At 40.3% G+C, this 24,997-nt stretch overlaps 1 protein-coding gene and 1 pseudogene across 3 annotated transcripts in view; one reads left to right on the top strand and one right to left on the bottom strand.

Moving 5' to 3' along the window:
* TET2 (tet methylcytosine dioxygenase 2) overlaps positions 1-24,997 on the top strand; it is a 100,332-nt gene that overhangs the window by 51,013 nt on the left and 24,322 nt on the right. For all 3 annotated transcript variants that reach the window (XM_075543971.1, XM_075543969.1, XM_075543972.1), the window contains exon 3: positions 20,310-23,767. In XM_075543971.1, the coding sequence (XP_075400086.1) occupies positions 20,356-23,767 (3,412 nt within the window). In that variant the 5' untranslated portion in view covers positions 20,310-20,355. The remainder of the gene's footprint in view (positions 1-20,309; positions 23,768-24,997) is intronic.
* Positions 15,726-17,757, bottom strand: LOC142442337 (RWD domain-containing protein 1 pseudogene; annotated as a pseudogene).

Here is a 24,997-nt window from a genome sequence, read left to right as displayed (position 1 = left end):
ACATATGGATGCTAGCCTTTGCTCTGGGAAAGCTTGTCCCTAGGAATGAAGACAACCCAGCTAAAGAAAGTATGAACCTCTGTGGTGACCAGAGGGTGGGGGGTCATCAGAATCTCGGGCTCTGGAACTTCATGTGAGAACCACCTACTTTTACCCCATGTGAAAAAGATACACTAAAACTGTTATATTGTCAGAGTAGTTTTATGACCAAGGAAAAAATAATGCTTTTGAGTTGGGATTTTTTTAAAGATTAAAAAATATGTCATGGATAGCCAGAAGAATGTACAACTGGAAGTAAGGAAGGTGACCCTGTGCGTAGTTTGTGGGGAGGTATCAGTCCTTAAGGAAAAGCTCCATACTTGGTGAAGTAGAGGGCGCGTGAAGAGAGGCCCTTACCAACAGGAATTGCCACAGTGGCTGCAATCCGGGGCTCAAGCACAGCAGTCATTTTGAGGACGACCAAACGGTGTTTTTCCTGCTGTCGGTAGAGTCACCATGAGCTGAAATCAACTCGGTGGCTGGGACCCAACAACAGTGAGTCAGCGAGCTAAATTGCACTGTTTCTTCAAAAGGGGCCCTGGTGCGTAATGGGTTACAAATTGGCTGCTAAAATAGCAGTTTTTGAAACCACCAGCCTCTAAGCGGAAGATGAGAATGTCTAATCTCATCAAAATGACAGTCTTGGAAATCCACAGACAATTCTACCTTGTCATGGCGGTGTTCGTGATCAGAATTGACTCAATGGAAATGAATTTGGTTTTGGTTTCTGTAGTGGCACAACAGCTAAGTCCACAGCCGCTCTCCAAAAGTTTAGCATTTCATGGCCACCTAGCAAGTGTCAAGTTTCCTGTAGACAGCGTCCACATCAATCCCTGCATAGCATCAGTATCGGGAAAGTTAGTTTTTTCAGTTAGAAATGTAACAAGGAAGAAATGTTACAGAGGGTCCAGCCAATGCAATAGCTTATTGGCCAGAAAGAATGAAGTGTGTTAAATTTATATATATATTTATATATTATATATATATATATATATATATATATATATGCAAATGGGCATGTGAGAAAGTGCTAGAAAGAAATCCTGGTCGAGGTCGTGAGAGATTTAAGGCCATATTAAGATGTAAGATTTTTTTTTTTTAACTTGTGATCATGAAGACCTGTCACAGGGTTGTAAGTAAGTCGAAATGAGAGCATGTCACAATTGAACTTCATTTATAGAGAGTAGGAAATCCACTTGTAGAGTTGTTGAAGTAAACTATGGTGGCAGCATGAGCCACAATAGTGTATGGGCCATTTATGGATTCCAGAAATATTAAGAAGGCAGGCTGACAGCACTACAAGGTGATTATATACAGAAGAGGACAAGTTTAGCATGAAAGACAATTCCGTTTTAGACATGTGGCGTTTGAAGTACTTAAAGAACATCCAAAGAATACAAAGATTACAATTCAACTCAGAAAAATCTGCTGACAGCTGGAAAGAAAGATCTAGGATTAATCATGGGAATAAAATAGCTCATCCTTTAAGTGGTAATCTTTCTACCTCTGGATAGCTTTTGGGTCACCTGGCTGACGTTTGTCTCACTTTACATTCCCTAGATTCCAGGTTTTCAAGTCCCAATCTTGTACCGTTTTATGGAACTCTATTCCTTCATGGGACGATCCACCTGTCTTAAGATTCTGAATACCATTCATAAGCTTATGAGTTATCTTCCACTTCCGCATCTTAGTTGAGTAAGCATCAGGCTACTAAACTCAAGGTCGGCAGTTAAAAAAACACCAGGTGCTTCCTGGGAGAAATATGAGGCTTTCGATTCTGCGAAGAGTTTCGGTCTTGGAAACTCACAGGTGCAGTCCCATAGGGTCACTTGATCCCTCATGGTCACTCTCGGTTGAAATTGACTTAATGGCAGTGACTTTGCAGTTTTCCCTGCCAAGTGTCTCAGCTTGACTCATTATGCTTCTCGATGTCACTTTTCCCAAATAGAAATCACACTTTCCCCCACCAATCATGTCACTTCTCATTCTCTCTGTCTTAGCAGGCAGCAGCACCACCATCAATCTTGTGGTCCAGGCTTAAAAAAAAAAAAAATCTAGGCATTATCCTGGATTTCCCCTTTCATCCACTCCTTTATAGTCAATCCATTACCAAGTTGTACTGGTTCTGCTTCAAAAATATATCTTTAAGCTATCTACTTCTGTATCTTTCTTCACTGTTACATACTCAAGCCCAGAACATCACATCATTTCAATTAGACTATAACCATCTTGTAACTCAAGACTTCTCTTGTCTCAAGTTCATTTGTAACTCAGCACTGCCCCAAACAACAAATCCCAAATCATTGAATCAGTTTCTACCCATAGTGATCCAAAGTCAACTTTTAAGGTTCAGATCATGTCATTGTCCTTAATTTTCTTCTGATGGTTCCCCATTGGATATAAATAGCAACTCAAATACTTTACTTGTTTGTGTCATTTGCTATAATATGGATGATTGAAATAAGTTAGTCAAATATATTGTGTGGCCATATTTGTATGGAATAGGCAAATACAGAGAGACCAAAAATTCTTACTGATTGCCAGGAACAGAAGGTCTTAGGGAGCCTGGGTTCCTGTTAATGGTCATGGATTAATGAGGAAATTGATAGTGGTTATGGACATGATGAACATAGCCAATGACACTAAATTGTATGTTTAAAAAACATTGCAATGACAAGTGTTTTGTTTTATATAATTTATCACATTAAACCATTTTTTTAAAAAAAGTTTGCATCTGGATCACTCTTTCCTTGTTGGTGGAATGAGGATGTAAGTGCTTCTCTTGACGATGAAGCCCATGTACTTTAATTTACATAAGTTGTTGGAATTCTATACCACTAAGGAAGTATGGCAGTACATGGTTTACCAGTAAACCAACCAGGTACGAAGCCTTGGTGGTGCGCTAATTAAAGCACTCTTTTGCTCACCTTCACATCCATCCTACAAGTAGTAGTGTGACAGTGATGGGATGAGGCATGAACAGGCAGAGTTGGATCCAACAAAGGAACTCTGAACTTTCCTATATAGTCTAAAAGGGAAAATGAGATTAAGAGTGTAATAGTGATTCTCAAGACCATATTTCATGGCCACACATCTTCTCTTAGTCTCAGGGTTGTCAAGTCCAGTTTACCTATAATTGTAGTAAAGAGCACCGTTTCTTATCCTCTCTGGTTCTGTTCTATTACAGAGCTGTATAGACCACTGAGTATTTAATCACAAATACTTGACTATTAAATCAATAAACTCATGCCAGTTTCAGGAGCTAATAATTTTTTTCTGGTTTAGTTGATATCAATTGCATATAAAGTTTGGCAATTTAGAGTTTGGTAGTAGATTTTTTTACTGAAGTAAAATAAATTAGTTTGCTTTTTTTAACCTTTCTTTCTGTGCGTGTCCTTCTTTGTGTATTTGTGTTTTACCAGAGTAAAATTTAGACACTCTGGTGACATAATGGTTATTCACTGGGCTGCTAACTGCAAGACCAGCTGTTCAAAACCACCATCTGCTCTGTGGGAGAACGGAGTCTGTTTCTTCTCATAAAGAGTTATCTCAGAAACCCACAGGGACCCTATAACCTGCCCTGTAGGGTCAGTAGGACTCAGAATTAACTTGATGGCAGTGCATTTGGCTTTTTTAATTTTTGCGGGGGGCAGAGTAAAATTATTCAAATTTGGGAGACCTGAAATTTTAGAAACCCAAAGTATACATAGTTTGCATTTTAGGACAGAAAACAGAATCAAATTCTGAAGGGCCACCCTATTTTTGCTGCCCCTCTCCTTTACCAAGTATGATGTCCTGACAACATGTCCAAAGATTCTCAGAGGAAAGTCTCCCCATCCTTGTCTCTAAAGAGCAGTCTGGCCTTACTTCTTCCGAGACAGATTTGTTTGTGCTTTTTGCAGCCCATGGGACTTTCAATATGCTTCTCGAGCACCATAATTCAAATCCATCGATTCCTCTTTGTTCTTCTGATGAGACCATTGAAAATTTCATGCTTTGGGTCAGGCATACCTTAGTCCTCAAAGTAACAGCCTTGATTCTCAACACTTTAGAGCTGTATCTTTTGCTCTCATGTGTTGCTGCTTCCACGAGTGTGAATGTGAATCCAAGCAAGGCGAAATCGTGGACGTCAACCTTTTCTCCATAGGTCATGTTACCTATTGATCGAGTTTTGAGGATTTGGGGTTGTTTTTTTAAAATTGAGTTATAAACCATATTGATCCCCCTCACTTTCAGCAAATGCGGCTGTCTTATCTCCAGACCCAATGCTGCACTCTTCATCTAATCCAGCTTCTCTGAGTCTTGGCTCCACGTCCAGATTGAAGAAGTCTGATAAGAGGGTCCAACCCTGACTCACCCCTTTTCCTGCTTTTAAACCATGCTGTATCCCCTTGTTCTGTTCACATAACTGCATCTTGATCCATTTACAAGGTCGGCATGAACCCAATGAGGTGTTCCGGATATACTAGATGTCCTTAAAGCGCACCACCAAAACAGCCTCCATTTTCATGACTCTTTCTTTCTGTGTCCCCTGATAATAGTTTTCATGAGTCTGCTGGCACTTCTCCATTCCATGATTTGGCCTTAACTTAGGAATACACTCAGAATGACCACACATCATTGTGCTGATCACACTCCACTGCCAGCAATTCGATTCTTTACTCTTAGGGCTTCCAAGATTGTTCATCTTTATGGGAACGGATCATCCTTCTGCAGCTGAGTTGCCTGGCAGGTTTTTGACTCACTGATCTTTCCTTAGCTCCTCAATGTGTAATCCACAGCACCACCAGGGCTCCTTGTGTGTGTCATAGAACCTTGTGTGGGACCCATGCCCACAGAAAAGTCTTAATAAATGAGGAAACCTTAGTTTTTCAAAATAAGCATCAAAATGTACCATGAGTGCTTACCATACATAATCACATTTACATATGCAGAAAATACCTCATGCACTTAATTTCATTTCCCTCAACTACATAGCATTTGGAGAGCCCTGGTATGTAGCATCTTATGTTTGGGGCTGCAAACCACAATGTCAGCAGTATGAATGTGCAGGACACTGCAGGAGCAAGATGAGCTTTCTGTTCCCTTCAATATTCACAGCCTCAGAACCCACAGAAGCAATCCTGCCCTGTCCTATAGTCTCTATGAATCAGAAATGACTCGATGGCAGTAGGTTTCTAAAACTAAATCTTTGTAGGAAAAGGAAGCCTCGTCTTCCTCCTAAGGAGCAGCTAGTGGTTTAGAGATACTGACCTTGTGGTTAGGAGCCAAATTAATGCCACTAGGAGAAAAATCACTTCAGACCATGATATATATCTAGAAACTTAATGGAGGAGCCTTTAAACATCATGCCATTTGACTTGCATGTCTTACTGCAAAGTCGGAATTCCTTAGGGAGCACATTGTAATTTCCATGACTTAAGACAAATTAGCTAGAATGAACCTTTAAATGTGTATGCGATTCCATAGTGTGTGGCAGCTCTCCATATTTGGAAATGTCAGAGTGGACTTGAAACAGTGGAACAGAACAGTTCCCTGCCATTACTTGAGTGGGGCCACTTTTCCAGCTTCGTCTGAAAGCATTGACTGCAGTTGATGTGAGATCAGTGGTCTCTATGCTTGGCTGCAGACATCTCTTCATGTTGCATTTGTCGCCAAGAGATTGGGTTAACGGTAGGAATGGAAGGAGGACCAGAATGCCTATTCTTTTCTGGAATTTAGAGTTCAGTTTTCTCAACCTGTGGACCTACCATGTATACTCGTGTATATGCTGAGTTTTTCAGCACATATTTTAATGCAGTTTTTGTGGTAAAATTAGGTGCCTCAGCTGATATTTTGCTCGGTTTATACTCGAGTAAATACAGTAAGTAACTTTCCCATTACAGGGTTAACCATTATACCCTTTTTTCTCCTCACAAAATAGTTAACTGTGACTTCAGGTTAGGGCTTTCAAATAAAAGAAATTTGACATCAGAATGTTTTTATAGTCTTTTTTGCTAACATGATATTTAAAAGAAACTGCTACACCAGATGGACATTGGGCCTCTACTCAAGTACTCCCTCAACACAAGAACACTTTGTTCTATTAACTTGGATTTCCATGATGCTCACATTCCCAACATGATCGCTGAAGACAAAGTGGGTACATAAGCAAATGTGGTGAAGAAAGCTGATGGTGCCCGGCTATCAAAAGATATAGCATCTGGGGTTTTAAAGGGTTGACAATAAGCAAGTGGCCATCTAGCTGAGAAGCAACAAAGCCCACATGGAAGAAGCACACCAGTTTATGTGATCATGAGGTGTTGATAAGACCAGCTATCAGGCACCAAAGATCCAGAGCAAAAAAATCATATCATTGTGAATGAGAGGTAGTGAGGAGTGGAGACCCAAAGCCCATCTGTAGGCAACTGTACATCCCCTTACAGAAGGGTCGAGGGGAGGTGATGAGCCAGTCAGGGTGCAGTATAGCACTGATGAAACATACAACCTTCCTTTAGTTCTTTAATGCTTCCTCCTCTCCACTGTTATGACCCCAATTCTGCTTTACAAATCCGGCTAGACCAATGCATGTACACGGGTACAGATTAGAGCTGGAAACATAGGGAATCCAGGACAGATAACCCTCAGGACCATTATTACCCAGGAGGATAAGGGGAAGGTGGTGGGGAAAGGGTTCGGAACCGATCACAATGATGGTATCTATAACCCCCTTCCAGGGGGATGGACAACAGAAAAGTGGGTGAAGGGAGACAGCAGTAAGTGTAAGACATGAAAAAACAATAATTTATAAATTATCAAGGGTTCATAAGGGAATGAGGGAGGGCAGGGGAGAGAGGGTAAAAATGAGAAGCTGATACCAAGGGCTCACGTAGAAAGAAAATGCTTTGAAAATGATGATGGAAACAAATGTACAAATGTGCTTGACACAATGGATGGATGGATGGATTGTGATAAGAGTTGCACGAGCCCCCAGTAAAGTGATGAAAAGTAATTAAATTTTAAAAAGACATTGCAACACTACGTATATGAGAGTAGACTTAGGGTGGGATGAGAGTTTCTGAGGGAATTGGAGAGACATGTCAGGAAGAGTTGAAATTAATATTTTAAGTAAAAAAACCAAATGGAATGTGGATTTTTCTATTTGATTTGTAGCAGATATGATCTGGGGGCCAAAAAGGAAATCTTGTCAAGAATTGTAATCAAATTTCTTTCATGGAAATGTTATTGCTTCTATTTACTACAGTTCTTTAACTTTTATGAATAATATGAGTTCTTGTTCTTCATCCTAATTCAACATTTATTTTAGAACTTTAAGAATAATCTTGTTCACTTCCCTCATATTACATTATAGATTTTTAAAAATTGGAATATAGGCAGGTTATGATTTGTTCACAGATCTGTATTCAAACAATAACCCAGAATTCTTCTGACTAGCTATACTTATAGTCCCAGATAAATATTAAGTTAAAGACAATACTTCTACTACTTCTGAATTCCATAGATTGTTTTGAAAATAACCCTTTTGGGGGGTGGTGGGATAAACCTTCACATTTTAATTCTGTTTGTATTTTTATACCATCTAAAATATGTACTGAAATTTTGGGCCATCTAAAATGTTTATCATATCCTTTAACATAATGCAGAGGGTGAAAAGGAATAGTCTGTATAGTGTTTGGGTCCATGTTTATGATGCATACAAGGTTATTTGATGCACCTGTGTCTCATTGATGTTATTCATTTTCCTAAATCTTTATCCATTAGAAAATTTGTTTTGCTTTTCCTTCCTGAATAGACAAATTACTTTATATTTTGAAATACTATTGGTAGTTTCCTTTGGACTGTCAAAATATTGGAGTATCTAAATTATTAAGATACTAATTGATAATGGGCTTAATGTGTTTGCATTATTAATCTTTAAGTAGAATATTTGTCTTTCCTCAAGTAACTCTGTAACACCCTAAAAGTTAACCAAAGTACAATAATTTCAAATTGTTCCAAAATAAGAAAAATGAATAGGCGGTTAGAGTAGCCAAAGCAGGTTAGGACTAGTAGGTTAGTAACTGTTGTACATTTGTACAAAATTGAAAAGCACAGCTGGTAGGACACGGACACTTGAAGGGAAGCAAAATACCTTTCGACAAGTAGTAGATTTCATGAATACATTATTACACACAATTGCCCAAAAGCTTGTGTTGCACGCTGATCCCTAATACGGAGTTTTCTAATACAGTGTTAGGTATCATGAGTTTGTTTCACATTAACATGTTAGAACTCCTTGGTTATGTAACAATTTCGTCGTCTGCGACATAGTTATTATCCTGTACATCTTGATAATTTTCTTTCAGTTCTTGATTTTTTGGACTGAAGCCATTGGAAAATATATTTGACGATAGAGAATGAACATGTTCATTAGTTGAGATCATCTTGTTGAATTAGATGTTAATGACATAATTTGGCTCCATTAAAACTTTCTCCAAAGCTCATTCTCACCGAGATTTACCTTGTGAGATTTAATACATCAACCTGCAAGGTCTACCTGTATTCTGATCTAACACCTCCTGCTCCTCATCTTACTCTATTCTTGAATTTTTTCCTTAGCACTCAACATCTTTTTACTATAGAAGTTACTTCCTTATTATACATACTAATTTTGCTCTCTCCCCCCACTCTCCCCCCCCTCCCCAAACACACACACACACACACACACACACACACACACACGATTATCATGTCTAAGAAGGCTGGGATGTTTGCCTCTTGGTCAGTGATGTATTGCTAGTGCTACCACAATGCCTGGCACATACGATAAGCTTAATACATATTCATTGATTTTATAGTATTATAAATGTCTTGTCAGCTTATTTTTATGATGTCTATCACTGTCATTATATAAGAACATTTCATTATAAACTCTTACTAAAATTAAGTGAAATTCTCATATATGTTAATATAAACTTATTGGGGAAATTGCTCTTACCCCATTCTCCCTATGATAGCATCTTCTTGATTCGATTTCATAATTTTGAACAGCATTTTTGGCTATTCAAATATTTCATCCCAGTATTTGAAACTCAGTCCCATTTTTTCTTAGCACAGGCTTATCATACTGTACTTCTAGCACCTGGAGTTGCAAGAGGGTGAAGTTTCCTTGAAGAGTTCTTCAGGCCTCTTGTTTACATACCAGTTCCTGGGATGTTGAGCAGGACCAAGGGAGAATAAATGGGGCTTAGAACTACTTATGCACGTGGCTTAGCTATGAACCATTGGATGCTGCTGTTTTTGTGGTTGCCATTGGCTATTGGATGCCCTCTGTGTAGCTGGCATCCGAACACTGGCTCTCTTGGCACACATGGTGTGTTTTCCAGAGGGGCCTCCAGGGCTCTCTTTGCACAGATAGGATCCCTGCTACGGGATAGCTATCTCCCCTTCATCGCTTTCATCGCAGCTTTGCACACAGGACGTTCTATCTATAGACGCCTCTTACTCTTAGAACCTACTTATCTAGGCAGCTAGCAAGATAGGTGAAGCTCAAACAGCTTTCAAGATACTCCTATTTTTTTCTACCATACAATTATTTAATATGCAGTACGTTATTTTCTAATTAAGGGAAAACCAAGTCACAGTTACCCATTTTAAAATTATAAGAATGGACTGGAACTGAAGAATCTAAGCAATTGCTATAATTTATAGTGCTTTAGGGTACAAAAAGAGACTCCGATCTCAAATATGATTTAAGGAGAATATTCTCTTTACAACAAAGACCAAGACACACCAGGATGGGGGAGGCCACTAGCAAGAGTTCATAAAGGTTTTTGAGGATATAGAGCTTAGAACAGAAATGGAAGGGCAAAGGAACCTGTCACAAACTGTCCTTGGTGGTAGACAATCCTCACATAGGACTAGAGAACAGGGATGCGCTCATGATTGGAGCAGATAATATGGCATTTGGACACTGAGCTGACAAGCTTGGCCTGAGGCTTTCTGACCAAAGCAGTCAGGGCATAGGGCATGACTCATGACTATGCAACCCCACAGTAAGGTGATCACCATCAATGACACACCTGGGCACCTTATTAAGCACAGGGACTACCCCTCCCTGCGCTCATCAGGGGCCTGCAAAGCACTTTGCCTGGGTTCAATACTATTCACATTTTGATCAAAGTCGGAAAAAATTCTCAATAGAGGTGTAATCCACCTGGGGACTTTTGCAAGGACACTTTTGGGCTTCGATTGTTATCCACAACCTACAAAAGGGGCGCTCAGATTTTAAGCCCCAATACAGCATCTAGCAAAGGATATATTATAGTTTATACTGTGTTTTTGTTTTGTGTTTGTGCTTTTTTTCTTGTCCTTCTTTCCTTTGCCTTTTTGCTTTCTGAGGTCTGTCTTTTGGTGTCCTGTCTTTGATCTCTTATGGTTGGTTGTGGTAAGATGAATATGTCCTCCTGGTGTTACTGTTCTGCGTATGGAACTATCATTTGGCCTGAAGAGTGTCTGCAGGCCACACGGGCTCTGCGTTCCACAAGCCTCCATTAGATCAGTAAGCCTGGTTTCTAGGAGTTTGCATTTTGTTCCACATTTTGCTCCCGCTCTGTTCAGAACTTGTTTTGATTTCTTCTAAAGCTGTCAGCAGTGGTAGCTGGCACCGTTCACACAAAATAGGTGCTTTGGTCAACTTGTTGCAAATAAGTTAATTCACAAGACAGGGTAGAAGAAAGTTAGATTTGTTATGTTCCAGGAAGACAGCGTAGACCTTATCCATTAAAATCTCCCTCTTTGAGGAATAGAGTAAGGGATGCTTGTGATCTAGATGCAGTTTGGAAACATTGATTTTGCTGTCAAAAATGTTAATGTTTTATATTGCGTGAATTCAGAAAATTTAGTCTTAATAGTAGATTAAATTACGTATTAAATATCTTAATATTACACTAATTTACGTATGTACTATTCTATAAAAAGCATTTTGCTTACAATTTGAATGGACTTTACAACCCTATCAATATTACAAAGCAGTTAAGAAAATTAGACTAAATGGAAGGAATGGGATAGATGCAAAAGATACAAATCAGAATTTTGGCCTGAAGTTTAAAGAACAACCCACAAGAAGCATCCTGTAGGATACAACAAGATCCCATTGGTCTGCAGACATCCTGAAACACATGTATAATTAACACAATTTATGTGACCCACTGGAAGGAAGAAGTAATACTTGTGGGGATCACCTAGGAGGCTTAATCAATTATGTTATCTTTACTGAACCTTTCAGAGTCATTGTCAGGGAAGGTTTTATATATATATATATATATATGATTCCCTAAGATTGATATTGAAATACACTGACTTCAGTAGATAGGCCCACCCATGAGTAGCCAGTTAAACATTTGTCCTCAGTTTTTTGCATACACTAATAAATAGGACTCGGCTCATTATAATATTATAATTTATCATTTGAATGTGATGTGAATATTTTTTTCCTAGAAAGTAAATATCACCAAATTTTTAGGGCAACTAAGGTGCATATATTGACTTTTATATTCTTAGAAAAAATCTAAATGATTTGTTGTTGTTTGATAAGCAAAAAAGAATACTACCAACAAAGTGAGTAAGCAAAAAATAAAAGTATAAACAAGACCCTGTGCACACCTTTAAAGCATCTCCTTACAGCTTTATTTGGTGAAAAATTCAGCTACCATTCTTGAGTATTCAGAAAGAATCAAAGAGTGTTGAACTAACTTATAATCCTAAATGCATATTGGTGAAATGAGATGCTGATCCATTTTCACACTAATGCGCTATTTTTAAGTCATGCATCATAGCATCTTCAAAGAGGCCTGTCATAATTATGATGGATTAGACTGCAGAGTCAGTCCTAGATGCAGTAATTGTTTCACAGATGCTGCTGATGTGATTTGAATCTTTAATAAATTATTGTCAACTGCAATGGAAAGAACAAAACCAAATTTCAGAAATAACTGCCATGGCAAAAATCTGTTTCAGTCTCAGGAGACCATATGTTAACCACCAGTCACAAGAGCTGTATTCTCAGCCGAGAAAAACATGCTTCCTAAATGTGATCCTCTGACAGAGAAAAACGATGTTAAGCTACTTGGGATTTGTACATAAGGCTCAAGCTCAGTCTCAGACAACCCCATTCACTCATGCATTCATTCACTAGCTCATTCACTTATCTACTTGATTTTAACTTATGAGAAATTATTCTGAGGTAGTAGCTGAAATCCCGGAGAGTGACCATAACACAACTGCATATTATTTCATATTAAAACACCTGGGTATACTTGGCCCCTCAGAGTCCTCAGAACATTCAGAGGTGGTTGTGACAGCTAGAGCTACTCTTTTTAGTTCCTTCAAATGACATATGGGGAATATTGGGCTGTTATAATGAACATAACTATAAATAATAGATTATTATAGGTAGCAAGCCATGAATTGTGATATTTTCACCTTGTTTTAATTAACAGCTGTTGCATGGGCACGCGAGCCCTGGTGGCACAGTGGAGAAGCACTCACCTGTTAATGAAAGGACCCGCAGTTCAAAGCCCCCGCCTGCTCTGCAGGAGAAAGAGGGTACAAGCTGCTTTCAGAAAGGCAAGACTGGTTTTGAGACCCTAGAATGTTATGCTCTGAACATTTCGTTCACCTTATGATCCTTATGATCAGAGTAGAAGCCTCAACTTGTGCCACATACTTTAAAGGAAAAAACCCTAAAAATTGATTCTTTGGAAGGATTGATAAAATTGACAAAGCACTGGTTAAATTGACAAAGGAAAGGAGAGAGAATATGCATATAACACAATAAGGCATGAAACAGGTAGAATTACAAAACTGCCCAGTGCTATTCTGGAAACAGCTGAGGCGACCAAAATAATACAACGTGCTTCTAATTTTAGGGGAACTTTCATTTTGTTTGCTGGATCAAATTCCCGCTGCTGTTGAGGCACTTCGGAATGATAGTGACTTTATAGGAGAGTACAACTCCATAGGGTTTCCAAGACTAAATCTTTATGGGAGTGGACAACCTCATCTTTCCTACCCCCCACCCCACCCCTCACCCCCAAGGAGTGGCTGATGGGTCTGAACCACTAGCCCATGGTTCGTAGCCCAGTACTATCTGTATGAGCGTACCCCCCAAAACTGCAATTATCCTCTCCCACTGCGCTATGTATTTATTTTTTTAAAAGATCATTTTATTGGTGTTGTTACAGCTCATATAACAATCCATACAACAATTGTACCAAGCTTATTTGTACATGTCGCCATCACTATTTTCTAAATATTTACTTTAAAAAAATCATTTTATCGGGGGCTTGTACAACTCTTATCGCAATCCATCCATCCATCCATTGTGTCAAGCATATTTGTTGCCCTCATCATTCTCAAAACATTTTCTTTCTACTTGGGCCCTTGGTATCAACTGTTCTTTTTTCCTTCCATCACCCCAACTCTCCCACCTTCAAATCATACACTAACTGCTTTCTCCCTTAACAAAACAACCTATCCCCTTCAATGTATTCTCCATTACACTTAATACATTTGTCAAATTTGTGATTCTGTTCTTGGAAACATTTTTCAAATTCACCTGTTGGAATGGCTGTCAGCACCTCCCTCATTTTTATTTCACCTCTTTTTAAATCATTCCATTGGGGGCTCATACAGCTCTTATCACAACCCATGCATCCATCGGTTGTGTCAAGCACATTTGTTGCCATCATCATTCTCAAAACATCCTCTTTCCACTTGATTGAGCCCATGGTATCAGCTTCTCACTTTCTCCCCCCACTCCCCACCATCCCCTCACAAACCCTTGATACTTTATAAATTATTATCTCACCTCTTCTATGTCATCAAATCGCTGTCCTTTCATGTCCCTCTTCATTCTTGGAAACAAAATGAAGTCACATAGAGTGAGGTCAGGTGAGTCAGGTGTGTGGGACAAGAGACGCATGCTGTTTTTTGCCCAAAACTGGTGCACAGATATGACTATGTGAGCAGGTTGCACTATCGTGATGGCAAAACCAGTACCCCGTCTGCCACAAATCAGGCCATTTTTTGTCACACCCAGTTAAGCAATCTTTTCAGAATCTCTAACTGGAAAGCTTGACCTAGTGGGATGAACTCCAGATGCATGAGCAGCCGACATTTTTGTTCAGGAAGTTGACAGACCTCGAGAACGAGGTTTGTCACCAATCAACATTTGACCATATTTGAAAGGAGAAAACCACTGGTACACTTGAGTCTGTCACAGAGTGATGTCCTTGTAAGCTGTGTTCAACACCACAATTCCTGCGGCATTTTTCCAGAGCAGGAAATGATTCACAGACACATACCGTTCTCTTAAATATGCCTTCACAAAAAAAGAGGTTTCAGCAAAACTGCTTTTACAGACAAATTCACTGTAACCAGAGAGAACCTTCCAAGGTGATGCCACTGGGTGCACTAACTCAGAGCTAATTGCTAAATGCTTGCTTAGCAGGAAAAATGTATATTATGAATGCTCCGTCCAGCAGAACATTTTTTCTGGTTTTTTTTAGGGGTTGTACCTCCTCGTATATATGAAAGGCATTCAAAAAGTGGGAAAATGGACTCAAAAGAGAAGCCTCATGTGTGAGTGCATGTGTGTGCCCACTTACAAACATGGGGAGGCATGTGTTAGTGTAGGTACTCATAAAGCAAAAAGCCTATTTAAGCACAACAATGAATTTCAAGCACATGGTCTTTTAATAAATTGCCTCCCATCGGCCCTGAAATCCAAAGGAACTAGTAGAGATGCATTTTTAGTGCTCCGATTCTCTGGAAGGTTCTTACTTTTTTTGGTTGAAACTAACTTATGAGAGCAAATTGTGAAATTTTTAGGACTTTTGTGAGCCAGAACTTGATGGATTCTAATCAGCCATTTAACCATAAGAACATTTACAGAGCAATTAGTTAAAAGTTAATTATTTATTTTCAAATTTTATAGAGTCCCTGTATAGGCTTAGCCAATTTCCCCAGATTTTAGCAAACATCCTTGTCCTTGTGCTCTTACATAAAAACTTCACAGTACTTTTTTATATATGTGTGTATACGTGTGTGTGTACGTGTGTGTGTGTAAAATCTTTGAGCTTTCACTGTCATCCATACCCAAACTAAACTCACTGCCACCCAGTCAATGCTGTCTCATAGACGCTCTAGGGTAGAGCAGAGCTGCCCTTGGTGGGTTGCTGAGACTGTTATTTTTACAGGAGTGGAAAACTCTGTCTCCCAAGGAGCAGTTGGTGGTTATCTATAAAAAACAATTAATAGCCCCTATATAGAGAGATTGATTGATTGAACAATTAATTGCCCCTATTTTAAGATTAAGGAGCCCTAGTGGCAGTGGGCTTCTACGAAACCCATGCAAATTTAGTCCCCAAACCCTGAACAGGTCACTGCAAGCCAGAATCCAGTAGATAGCAGTCGGGTTTATTGTAAGATTCTTTCTTGTTTAAAGTGATAATTCTCTCACAATATTATTGAGCATCAACTCTTTTAATTTCATAGTCAGTACATTAAGTTCAACGATAAAAGTTATCAGAAGAATCTTCTCCCGAAAGTGAATTTTTCCTAGGAAAAGAAGGAAGGGAAATCAAAGCCCTCTCAGCATAGGCCGGGCCCTGTGGCAGTGACACCCCTGGAGATGGGCCAGTCCTTTAGTTGCCTGAGTTAACTGCATCAGCAGGAGGAGAGTCTGGACCGTCCTCATCAGCTTCCAGCTCCAACTCATCCATTTCCTGCAACAAAGACGCGTCTACTTCCATATATATATTATTTCCAGCATCCTCCAAGAACTGGATATCAGATGTGGCACGATAGTTGTTCCCCACTTAATTTATTTTTCCAGCTTGTTCCTCCTCTTTGATTCATTTCTTTTTCGTTTCCAAGAGTTCTGTGTCAAATTTGACCTTCCATCTTAAGAAATTCTCTTTTGTAGCAGGAGTGCCACGAAATAGTTACTTTTCGGCGCCTTCTGCCTCTTTTTCTTTCTGTGTTCCTATTTCTATTTTATCTACTATTTCATTTAATTGTTCTTGCACAGCTGATACTAAAGATCATTACCATGCCAAGGTTCCCTTCTCCCTGTAATGCAAGTAATCTTTAATAACATCATTTCCCGCCGGATTTTCCTGTGAGGATATTTCTTAAAGGGGAGCACCATCTGGGTATTTTTCACTCTGTAAACTTGAGCGTAGTCTGGACAGTTTTGTTGTTCGCCCGGCTTCCGATGGCACGGTGCTGGTGATAGTGGGTGGAGTTTCTGATAGTGTTGTGCAGGAGTCAGGCAGATGGACTCCAGAGCCTGCTGCTCCTCGCCGAAATGCGTCCTTGTGAAATGCGTGCCTCTACCCAGGGATGGCCGAGGTGCAAGGTGGCCCTGCAGTTGGTCCCGCAGTCTTGCCCAGAAAGTCCACAGCTGCCGGCGGGCGCAGGCGCCGAGCGCAAACTCTTGGACCAACAGTCAGTTCCCACATGCGAACCTCCAAGAGCTGGCATTACTTCCCAAGTATTCAACTTTACAAAGGAATGCTGCCCTCATTGATCTTGTACACCATATAAGTTAAATGCTAAGGTGAAGAAAGGATTTAATTTTATTTTAATCTTAAGAAAAGTCCATTTTAAGAACAAATAATCTTCAAATGGCCAATAACGTGTTGTTTTGCCCTCTCTGACCAAATTAACGATTAAATTTTTCATGTGTGATAATATTTCTGAGGAAAGGAATTGCTGTCACAGTCAGAAGAGTTCTGATAATAAGTTGAAATTAGTGTATTGTATTTAAATCTCCATATTAAAATAAATTTCATTTAAAATCACCTTCACATTTTCATAGGAGCTATTATTATTCTCTCAAAGGATTTGCAAGCCTCATTTATTATAATCTTTCCGTTGACACCTTAAAGAATGTCCACAGCTACCTGAAATGGATCATAATAAAAAATGTCTTTTAAACTTATAAGATATTTTATACCTAGAAGAGTTAGATAACATGAATTGTGTGCAGAGTGTTAAAGTTTTACTTATCTTACAAATATGTACACATGTATGTGTCTTCTTTATTCATCTATATATGAATTGATTTTTGTCAAAAATTTGGAGAAGCCTTTATATCAAAGACTAAAAATTTGCTTTCATTACTCTAAAACCTGTCTTGGAGCTTAAATTATGAGTACCTTGTTTGCAAAAACCTCGTGCTGCTAACTGCAAGGGCAGCAGTTTGAAACTATCAACCGCTCCTTGGGAGAAAGACAAACATTTTCTACTCCTGTAGAGATTACAGCCTCCGCAACTACACGGGCAGTTCTGCTCTGCCCTAGAGCATCCATATGGCACAGCATTGACTGGATGGCAGGCAGTTCCATTTGGGTGTGGATGGCAGGGAAAGCCCCAAGTCCTTTTATAGTGTCTTCCTGTGGATTATACCGCCACTGAATTCTGCTGATCCTTAACCAACGATATGTAGACAGTTTTACCATCAAGCAAAGCACACTGGCAAGTGGATAACTTCCTGAGAGCAGCAGTTTCTTGAAGGGGCTTGCCTGGTATGTCCTTGATAGAGATCACCTTAATGGACCTAACAGTCAATTCCCTGCCTTGGTTGGAAGGCCCTAGACTAATCTTTAAACTCTTCTAATGTCACAATCTTAATTCTGTTCTTCCTTCTATAGTCCCACCTGGAACAGACATATATTGATCATGGCCACCAGTCATGAATTTGTTTTCGATACTCCTTGCTATGAACCCTCAGATTCCAGTATGACCTCACCACAATGGCTTCCCTCATAGAGATGATTGGTCTATGTCATTACTACTGTCTTAGTCCCTTTGGAGACTATATCTCCAAGTACATTTGAAATTAGGGTCTCTTTTGTTCCCTAAACCAAACTTAAAATGTATTCTATCCAGTGGGTTGTTGATTCCTAGAATATAAGCCTAGCCCAGAGCTGTCCAATAAAAATATAGCGTAAAACACGGGTGGAGTTTACATTGTTTTAGGTGCTACATTAAAACAAGAAGAAAAAAAAGTAAAGTGACAATAATTTTAATGTTGTATTTTACTTAACCCAAAATATAATCAGCTTCCTAATGCCTCAAAGTATCTGGTAATATTTTTATTAAGAATACGTTGAATGAACAGATCATTTTGACAAGTATCGAAGAACCTGTTATACACCTTTATTTATATGTGTGTGTATACATACAGGTTGTGTTTTATAGTTTTATTCAAACAACTCTGTTTCTCTCCAGTTTTTTATATCTCATTTGTCATTGTTGGTAACATTGGCTGTTATCATAGGTTTGGTTTGGTTTAGCAGAAAGGGCACATAGGCTAGATGTCTCCTTCCCCTCACCCCCAAGCCTTAATGTTTAAAAAATAAATTAATACATTGGAAACACTGGGAAATCAGAATAGTCACCTTATGTAATGGAATATTTATGTTCTCAAGTGCATCCAATGGCGCTGTTTCCCCTAGTGTTTGTACTTTACAATTTTCATCAGAACTGGTCTCCAATGACGGAAGAGATGAGTAAGTGAATGATGAAGTGATAGTAAGACAGGCACATTTGTTTCAGCATAGTGAAACTGGTGGCTGCTCCTTGTGTACTAGGCAAAGATTGCTTTTAAAAAGTAGTCTCATGTCTTAGCATACATATTCTTGTGGGAAAAAATAAAACACTAGTGATCTGTTCAGTATTAGATTTTGTTCAAGGTACATAACAGGCGTGCATGTGAGTGGTTCATCTTGGGAGTCAAAGAGGAACCCTAAAGGAGCGAATGGCACGGAGTTTGAGGAATACGTGGAGCCCTGGTGCAGGTAGGGAGAGGAAGAGGGCATTGTAAGCATGCGAGACAACAAAAGCATGGAGCTAGTTTCTTATAATTTAGACATTTATTTGCTATTGCTCTCTGGGGAATATGAACGGAGAGGAATAGGAGAAAGGGGAAAATGAAACTTGCACCGGTAAAAGCATTTTATAGTAGGCAGAAATTTCAGTGGGAGTGGAAACCAGCCTCCATAAAGGAAATAAAAAAAATCACTTAGGGCATTAATAGAATTCATTTTCTACACCTCCACACCTCCCGACAATGCTGGGAGTGTGCCTTATCTCTCGGGCATAGTTGCATGAAAGTATTTTGAGACCATGAGTGCAGGCAACGGAAAACAATGGTTAAAGCTGGACTTAACACCAGACTTGCATTTTAGAACATTCTCTTTAGTAACAAATTGGAAGGAGGTGGTGGTGGTGAAAAGGATTAGAGGGGAGCCCTGGTGGCATAGTGATCACACATTGGGCTGCTAGCCTCAAGGTTAACAGATCAAAACCAGCTCCTTGGGAGAAAGGGCTTTCTACTCCCATAAAGGGTGGCAGTCTCAGCAACTCAGGGACAGTTCTACTCCATCCTATAGGGTTGCTATGAGTCCACATCGAATTGATAGCAGTCAGTTTGGTTTTTGGTTTTGAAGGATTAAGCGAAAGGAGGATCATTGGACTTTGGGAGAAATCATTTTTAAAGCTATTGATTGATACAGATAACTAGGCAAGATAACACAGATCTGAGCTAATAAACGAAGTGAAGATGATTGATTCAAGGAATATATAGGAAGTAAACTCGATAAGGCAGTGCCCAGGTGATTCAATCAGTTAATGCATGTGGCGGCTAACCAAAAAGTTTGCAAGTTTGGGTCAATTCAATGAACTTTTGAAAAATCAGCTATTATAAAACTTCCACAGCACAGTTATGCTTTGAAACATTGCATTATTATGAGTTAGCATTGAATTGGCGGCATGGAATATGTGAGGTGCTAAGGAGAAAATTGCTGGCATTCAGATAATAGGAATCATTCAGGTTGATGCTTTTTACTAATACAGGGCAAATGTCCCACATTAACTTTTGATTCTTATTATCCTTGTTCCCCATGGGGAGAAAGGCAAAGCTTTCTTAGTCTCAGAAACCCACAGGGGCTCGCAGTTCTACCTTGTCCTACAGTGTTGCTATGAGTCAGAATCGACTCAAAGGCAGTGAGTTTGGTTTGAATTCTCCATGACCATACATATTTGAGAGTTGTTGGGAAGGCCAGAACAATCATATCCCATGTTGTTACTGAAGTATGATGTATTACTTTTTCTTGCCTATTTATGTCACTATTACTTTCAGATATATTATTAGTGTGTTATTAGTATTATTAGATGTCTAGAGATTAATACACATGCCTTTTTGTTTCCGTGTTTCGTAGAATTCATTGTGAGGGCAGCCTTGTGGATGGCCCCGAAGCAATCCTGATGGAACAAGACAGAACCAACCATGCTGAGGGCAACAGACTAAATCCGTTTCTGATACCATCTCCTTCTGCCATTTGCCAGACGGAATCTCTGGCTCTCAAGCTTCAGAATGGAAGACCATTAACTGAGAGACCTCATTCAGAAGTAAATGGAGACACCAAGTGGCAGTCTGTCAAAAGTTACTATGGAATGCCCCCTATGAAAGGAAGCCAGAACAGTCGCGTGAGTCCAGACTTTGTACAAGAAGATAGGGGGCATTCCAAGTGTTTGCAAAATGGAGGAATGAAGCGCACAGTTAGTGAACCATCCCTCTCTGGGTTCCATCAGAACAAGAAATTGAAACAAGACCAAAAGCCTAATGGAGAAAGAAATGACTTCAGGGAAAGCCAAGAAAAAAATCCAGGCGAAAGCAGCGGTCAGTCAGATGTCTCTGATTTGAACGATAATAGAGAACCTGGGAGCTCGGTAGCCCAAGAAAATGCAGTTAAAGATTTAGTCAGTTTTTCAGCACACAACTACAGTGGGTCTGAAGAGCCGGGGCTTCAGATTCCAAATAAGCAGGAGGAGGAAAATATCAACTGCCATGACAAGAACATTGTATTACTTCTTAAAAACAAGACAGTGCTAATGCAGAATGGTGCTACAGTTTCTGCCTCTTCCATGGAAAACACACACGGTGAACTCCTGGAGAAAACACTGTCTCAATATTATCCAGACTGTGTTTCCATCGCGGTGCAGAAAACCACGTCTCACATAAATGCCATTAACAGCCAGGCTACTCATGAGTTGTCATGTGAGCTCACTCATCCATCCCATACCTCAGGGCAGATCAATTCCCTACAGCCCTTGCACTCTGAGCTGCCTCCAGCACCAGCGTCAGTGTTGACTATGGCGTGTGATGCCAACAATGCTGGGAAAGCACCTGTGGTGCTCGGTACTTATCCCTTTCCGGAACCAGAACAGCTACAACCACCAAAATCGGTTTTTGAGCTATGCCCATCTCCTGCAGAAAACAGCAATATTCAAGGAACCACAAAGCTCGTATCTGGTGGCGAATTCTGTTCAGGTTCCAGCAGCAGCGTGCAGCCTCCTGATGGCAGCTCTGAGCGATATTTAAAGCAAAATGCAATGAATGGTGCTTATGTCAAGCAAAGCTCAGTGTTTACTACGGATTCCTTTTCTGCCACTCCCACACCGCCACCATTACAGTTGCTTCTTTCCAGCCCCCCATCTCACATTTCTCAGCTACCGTCAGAAGGAAAAAACCCTCTGGATGACGAAGCTTTAGAACGCCATCACTACCCCAACCAGAATGACACAGCTCTGCTAGGGGAAGCGAAAGTAGAGGGCCAGCAAAAGGCACCGCCCCCCCAGAGCCCTAACCCATCAATGCATGCAGCCAGTCCCTCTCTGATCCTTCAAGAAAGGCCCCAGAATAATTGTGTTAATAAGACTGATGTATGGACCCCAGGGACAACAGCTATTCCATTGTGTTCGGACAAAATGAGACAAATATCCGAAAATCTCAAACATAACTCACCAATTCTTGGTAGCAGTGTAGATCCACAGGGCCATTGCCAGCCGATGACGGGACACAAAGAGCAAGAGATTCTAAAAAGCCAAGTCAAGGAGCAAGCACAAGAGCTTGAGCTCTCAGCCCAGTCCTTCCTGAAACCAGGGTGGATTGAATTGAAAGCCCCTCATTTTCATCAAGCAGAATCCCACCCCATATATAATGAGGCATCTCTGGGCCCCCCACCTCTTCACTATGAATCCCGCCTTTCCAATCAGATGACCTCAAAACAATACATTGGGAATTCCAACATGCCTGGGGTACTCTCAGGGCAAGCCTATGTCCAGAAAATAGGACAGCCAGAGCTGAGGTCACACATGTACCACCCTGAGAAGAACCGAGGTCCACCTCAAGTTACCGCGGACCAGCACCTGCAGGTTCCTAACCCCTCGCTCCAGGCACACTTTGCCAAGACAGAACCTTCACCTGAAGCTCACATGCTGTCACTGGGTACCCCCAGACTTCATTTTCCGTCAAGAGCAGACCCCCAATTGGAGAAACCCATGCCTGCATCATTAAAACAGCATGTGAGTCAACAAGCTTCAGAGACGGAGCCGTTCTCAAACTCAGACCTTTCACAGTGTAAGCCACCTGAGCAGGCAGCGCAAGCACGGGGATCCCAGAATGCACATCTGCCTCAGAACCAGCAGCAGCAACAAAGAATGCAAATGAAGAGTAAAGAACAAATAGCCCAGACCTTCTCATATCCACCAAGCAGCAATGAACAGCAAAGAGAAAGTGTGTTCTTCGGCCAGATGAAAGTGGAAGAGGGCTTTCATGGTGAAAATCAGTATTTGAAATCAAGTGAGTTTCAGACTCATAACACCCAACCAGCACTGGAGCAAGGGCAGAATATGACTAGTAGAAATTCCCCTTATGGGCAGATTCTCAAATCAAACGCCGGCAGCATACAGCTTTCCTGTGTGAACAATGCACTCGTAGTTCCAGAGCAGAAAGAGCAGACCACCAAAACCGAGCTTTATGCAGGAAACAAGACTCAGAGCATACACCAGACTCAATACTTTCCAAATAATGTGACCCTAAAGCAGGATGCTTTTCACAGGTGCTTTCAAGAACATGAGCAGAGGCCTCAGCATGCTTCTGCTCTACAGGGATATCCGAGTAGAAACCAAGATGTGGCTAGTCAACAGGCTGCACACCTCGCTCAGCAAAGGTACTTGATGCAGAACCAAGCAAATGCTTTCCCGGTGCCTGACCAGGGAAGGAGTCACACCCAGACCCCTCCCCAAAAGGACCTTCAAAAGTATGCTGCTCTCCGGTGGCACCTCTTGCAGAGGCAGGAACAGCAGCAAGCACAGCAGTCGCAAACGGAGACGGGCCCCAATCAGATGCACAGGCCCATTAAAGTTGAACCCGGGTCCAAGCCTCATGCCTGTATGCGTCCCATCTCGGCGCAGCCAGACAGCAAAACGTGGAAAAAGATAACTAAGCAAGAGAGTCCTGCTCTGAGCTGTGATGCTGTGCGGCAAAAGAGCATCATTGAGACCATGGAGCAGCATCTGAAGCAGTTCCAGGTGAAGTCAACCTTTGATCAGAAGGCTCCTGCATTCAGATCACAAAAGCAAGTGAAAGTTGAAATGTCAGGACCTATCACGGTGTTATCGAGACAAACCACTGCTGCAGAACTTGATAGTCAGCCCCCCACTTCAGAACAGCAAGCAACTCATTCTTCAGAAAAGACACCCACCAAAAGAACAGCTGGTTCTGTTCTCAATAATTTTTTAGAGTCACCTTCCAAATTGCTAGATACGCCTATAAAAAATTTATTGGATACACCTGTCAAGACTCAGTATGATTTGCCACCATGCAGATGTGTAGGTAAGTGCCAGAAATGTATTGGGACACATGGTGTTTATCCAAAATTAGAAAGTTTATCTACAGATGTGGGATTTTCTTTTCTTGAGTCTGCCAGCAGTTTTGTAAAGGCTCATAAAAATCTGAAGCTTGCTTTTTTCTTTCTTGGTATTTAAATCATAGTTGCGAGGGCTATTGTGCAAGGAGGAACTTCATTTATATACAACACGCCCACCCCTTTATTCATACCTCTTAAAAGAGTGTGTGTGTGTGTGTGTGTGTGTGTGTGTGTGTGTGTTTTGAAAATTCATTTAAGTCTTTATATGTCATCTCCTGGAGAGAAAGCCAGGAAAAAATATTAAAAAGAGAAGATGGTGTCCATGTGCAATCTCAAAAAGGGAGCGTTTAGTATTCTTTTATTTTAAAAAAAATTTCAGTATTTTTCAAGGCAAGGGTGAATGTATTATTTATGTTGCAATATTATTTTTTATGAGGGGTATAATATTCAGTCTAGATGAATTAGGAAAAATTGTCATACTGCAACTATGAATACTGATAAAATTAGCCTTTATTTGTACACTTGAAATATTGTTTCTTTTTTATTTATTTGATTTTCTCTTTGATTTCATTTGGTTAAAATCTGGTATCTTTAAAAAGCACGTCCTGGTTAAACTTTGTATATATGATTTGTCTGTAGGAATAGGGAAGTGTTTTTATTGATGAATGCAGATATGTGTGAGTGGAGGAGAGCTTAATGAGTTGTCCCCCTGGGATGCAGTAGAAGAGATTTGAACAAGCATACATGTTAAACTAATGAGGCTGATGGCCAGCCACAGCATGCATTCCTTCTTAGCCCAACCCCCCTCACACTTTAGAGAAGGGCGTATCCCTGCCCCCCTGCCCTTCTTTTGTGGGTGGTCAGTCTTGTTCCCTCACTTGGCTAAAGTGCCACACACAGCATACTTATTATTAGGTAAGTGGTAATTCTCCTCAGTCCCATCTCTTACAGCCATTGCCCGAAATTCTCACTTCCCCATCTCGAGTAATTTGTAAACAACCGACTTTCTTTTACCTGACTCTCTGCAGTATTTTCTCTCAGATTAAATTGCCCTAACGTGCATACAAACATGGGTCTGGATGGAATATCTTTATTTTTCAAACAAAATAACAAAACTCTGTAGAGAAATAAAATGTGAAAAAGAATAAAGTGACAATAAAGCGCGTGCTATCTGAGGGTGAGATTGTCCAGGAAAT

The sequence above is a fragment of the Tenrec ecaudatus genome, chromosome 3 (assembly GCF_050624435.1).
Source record: "Tenrec ecaudatus isolate mTenEca1 chromosome 3, mTenEca1.hap1, whole genome shotgun sequence".
NCBI lineage: Eukaryota > Metazoa > Chordata > Mammalia > Afrosoricida > Tenrecidae > Tenrec > Tenrec ecaudatus.
The sequence above is the reverse complement of the archived record's forward strand: the minus strand, read 5'-3'. Positions and strand labels throughout refer to the sequence as shown.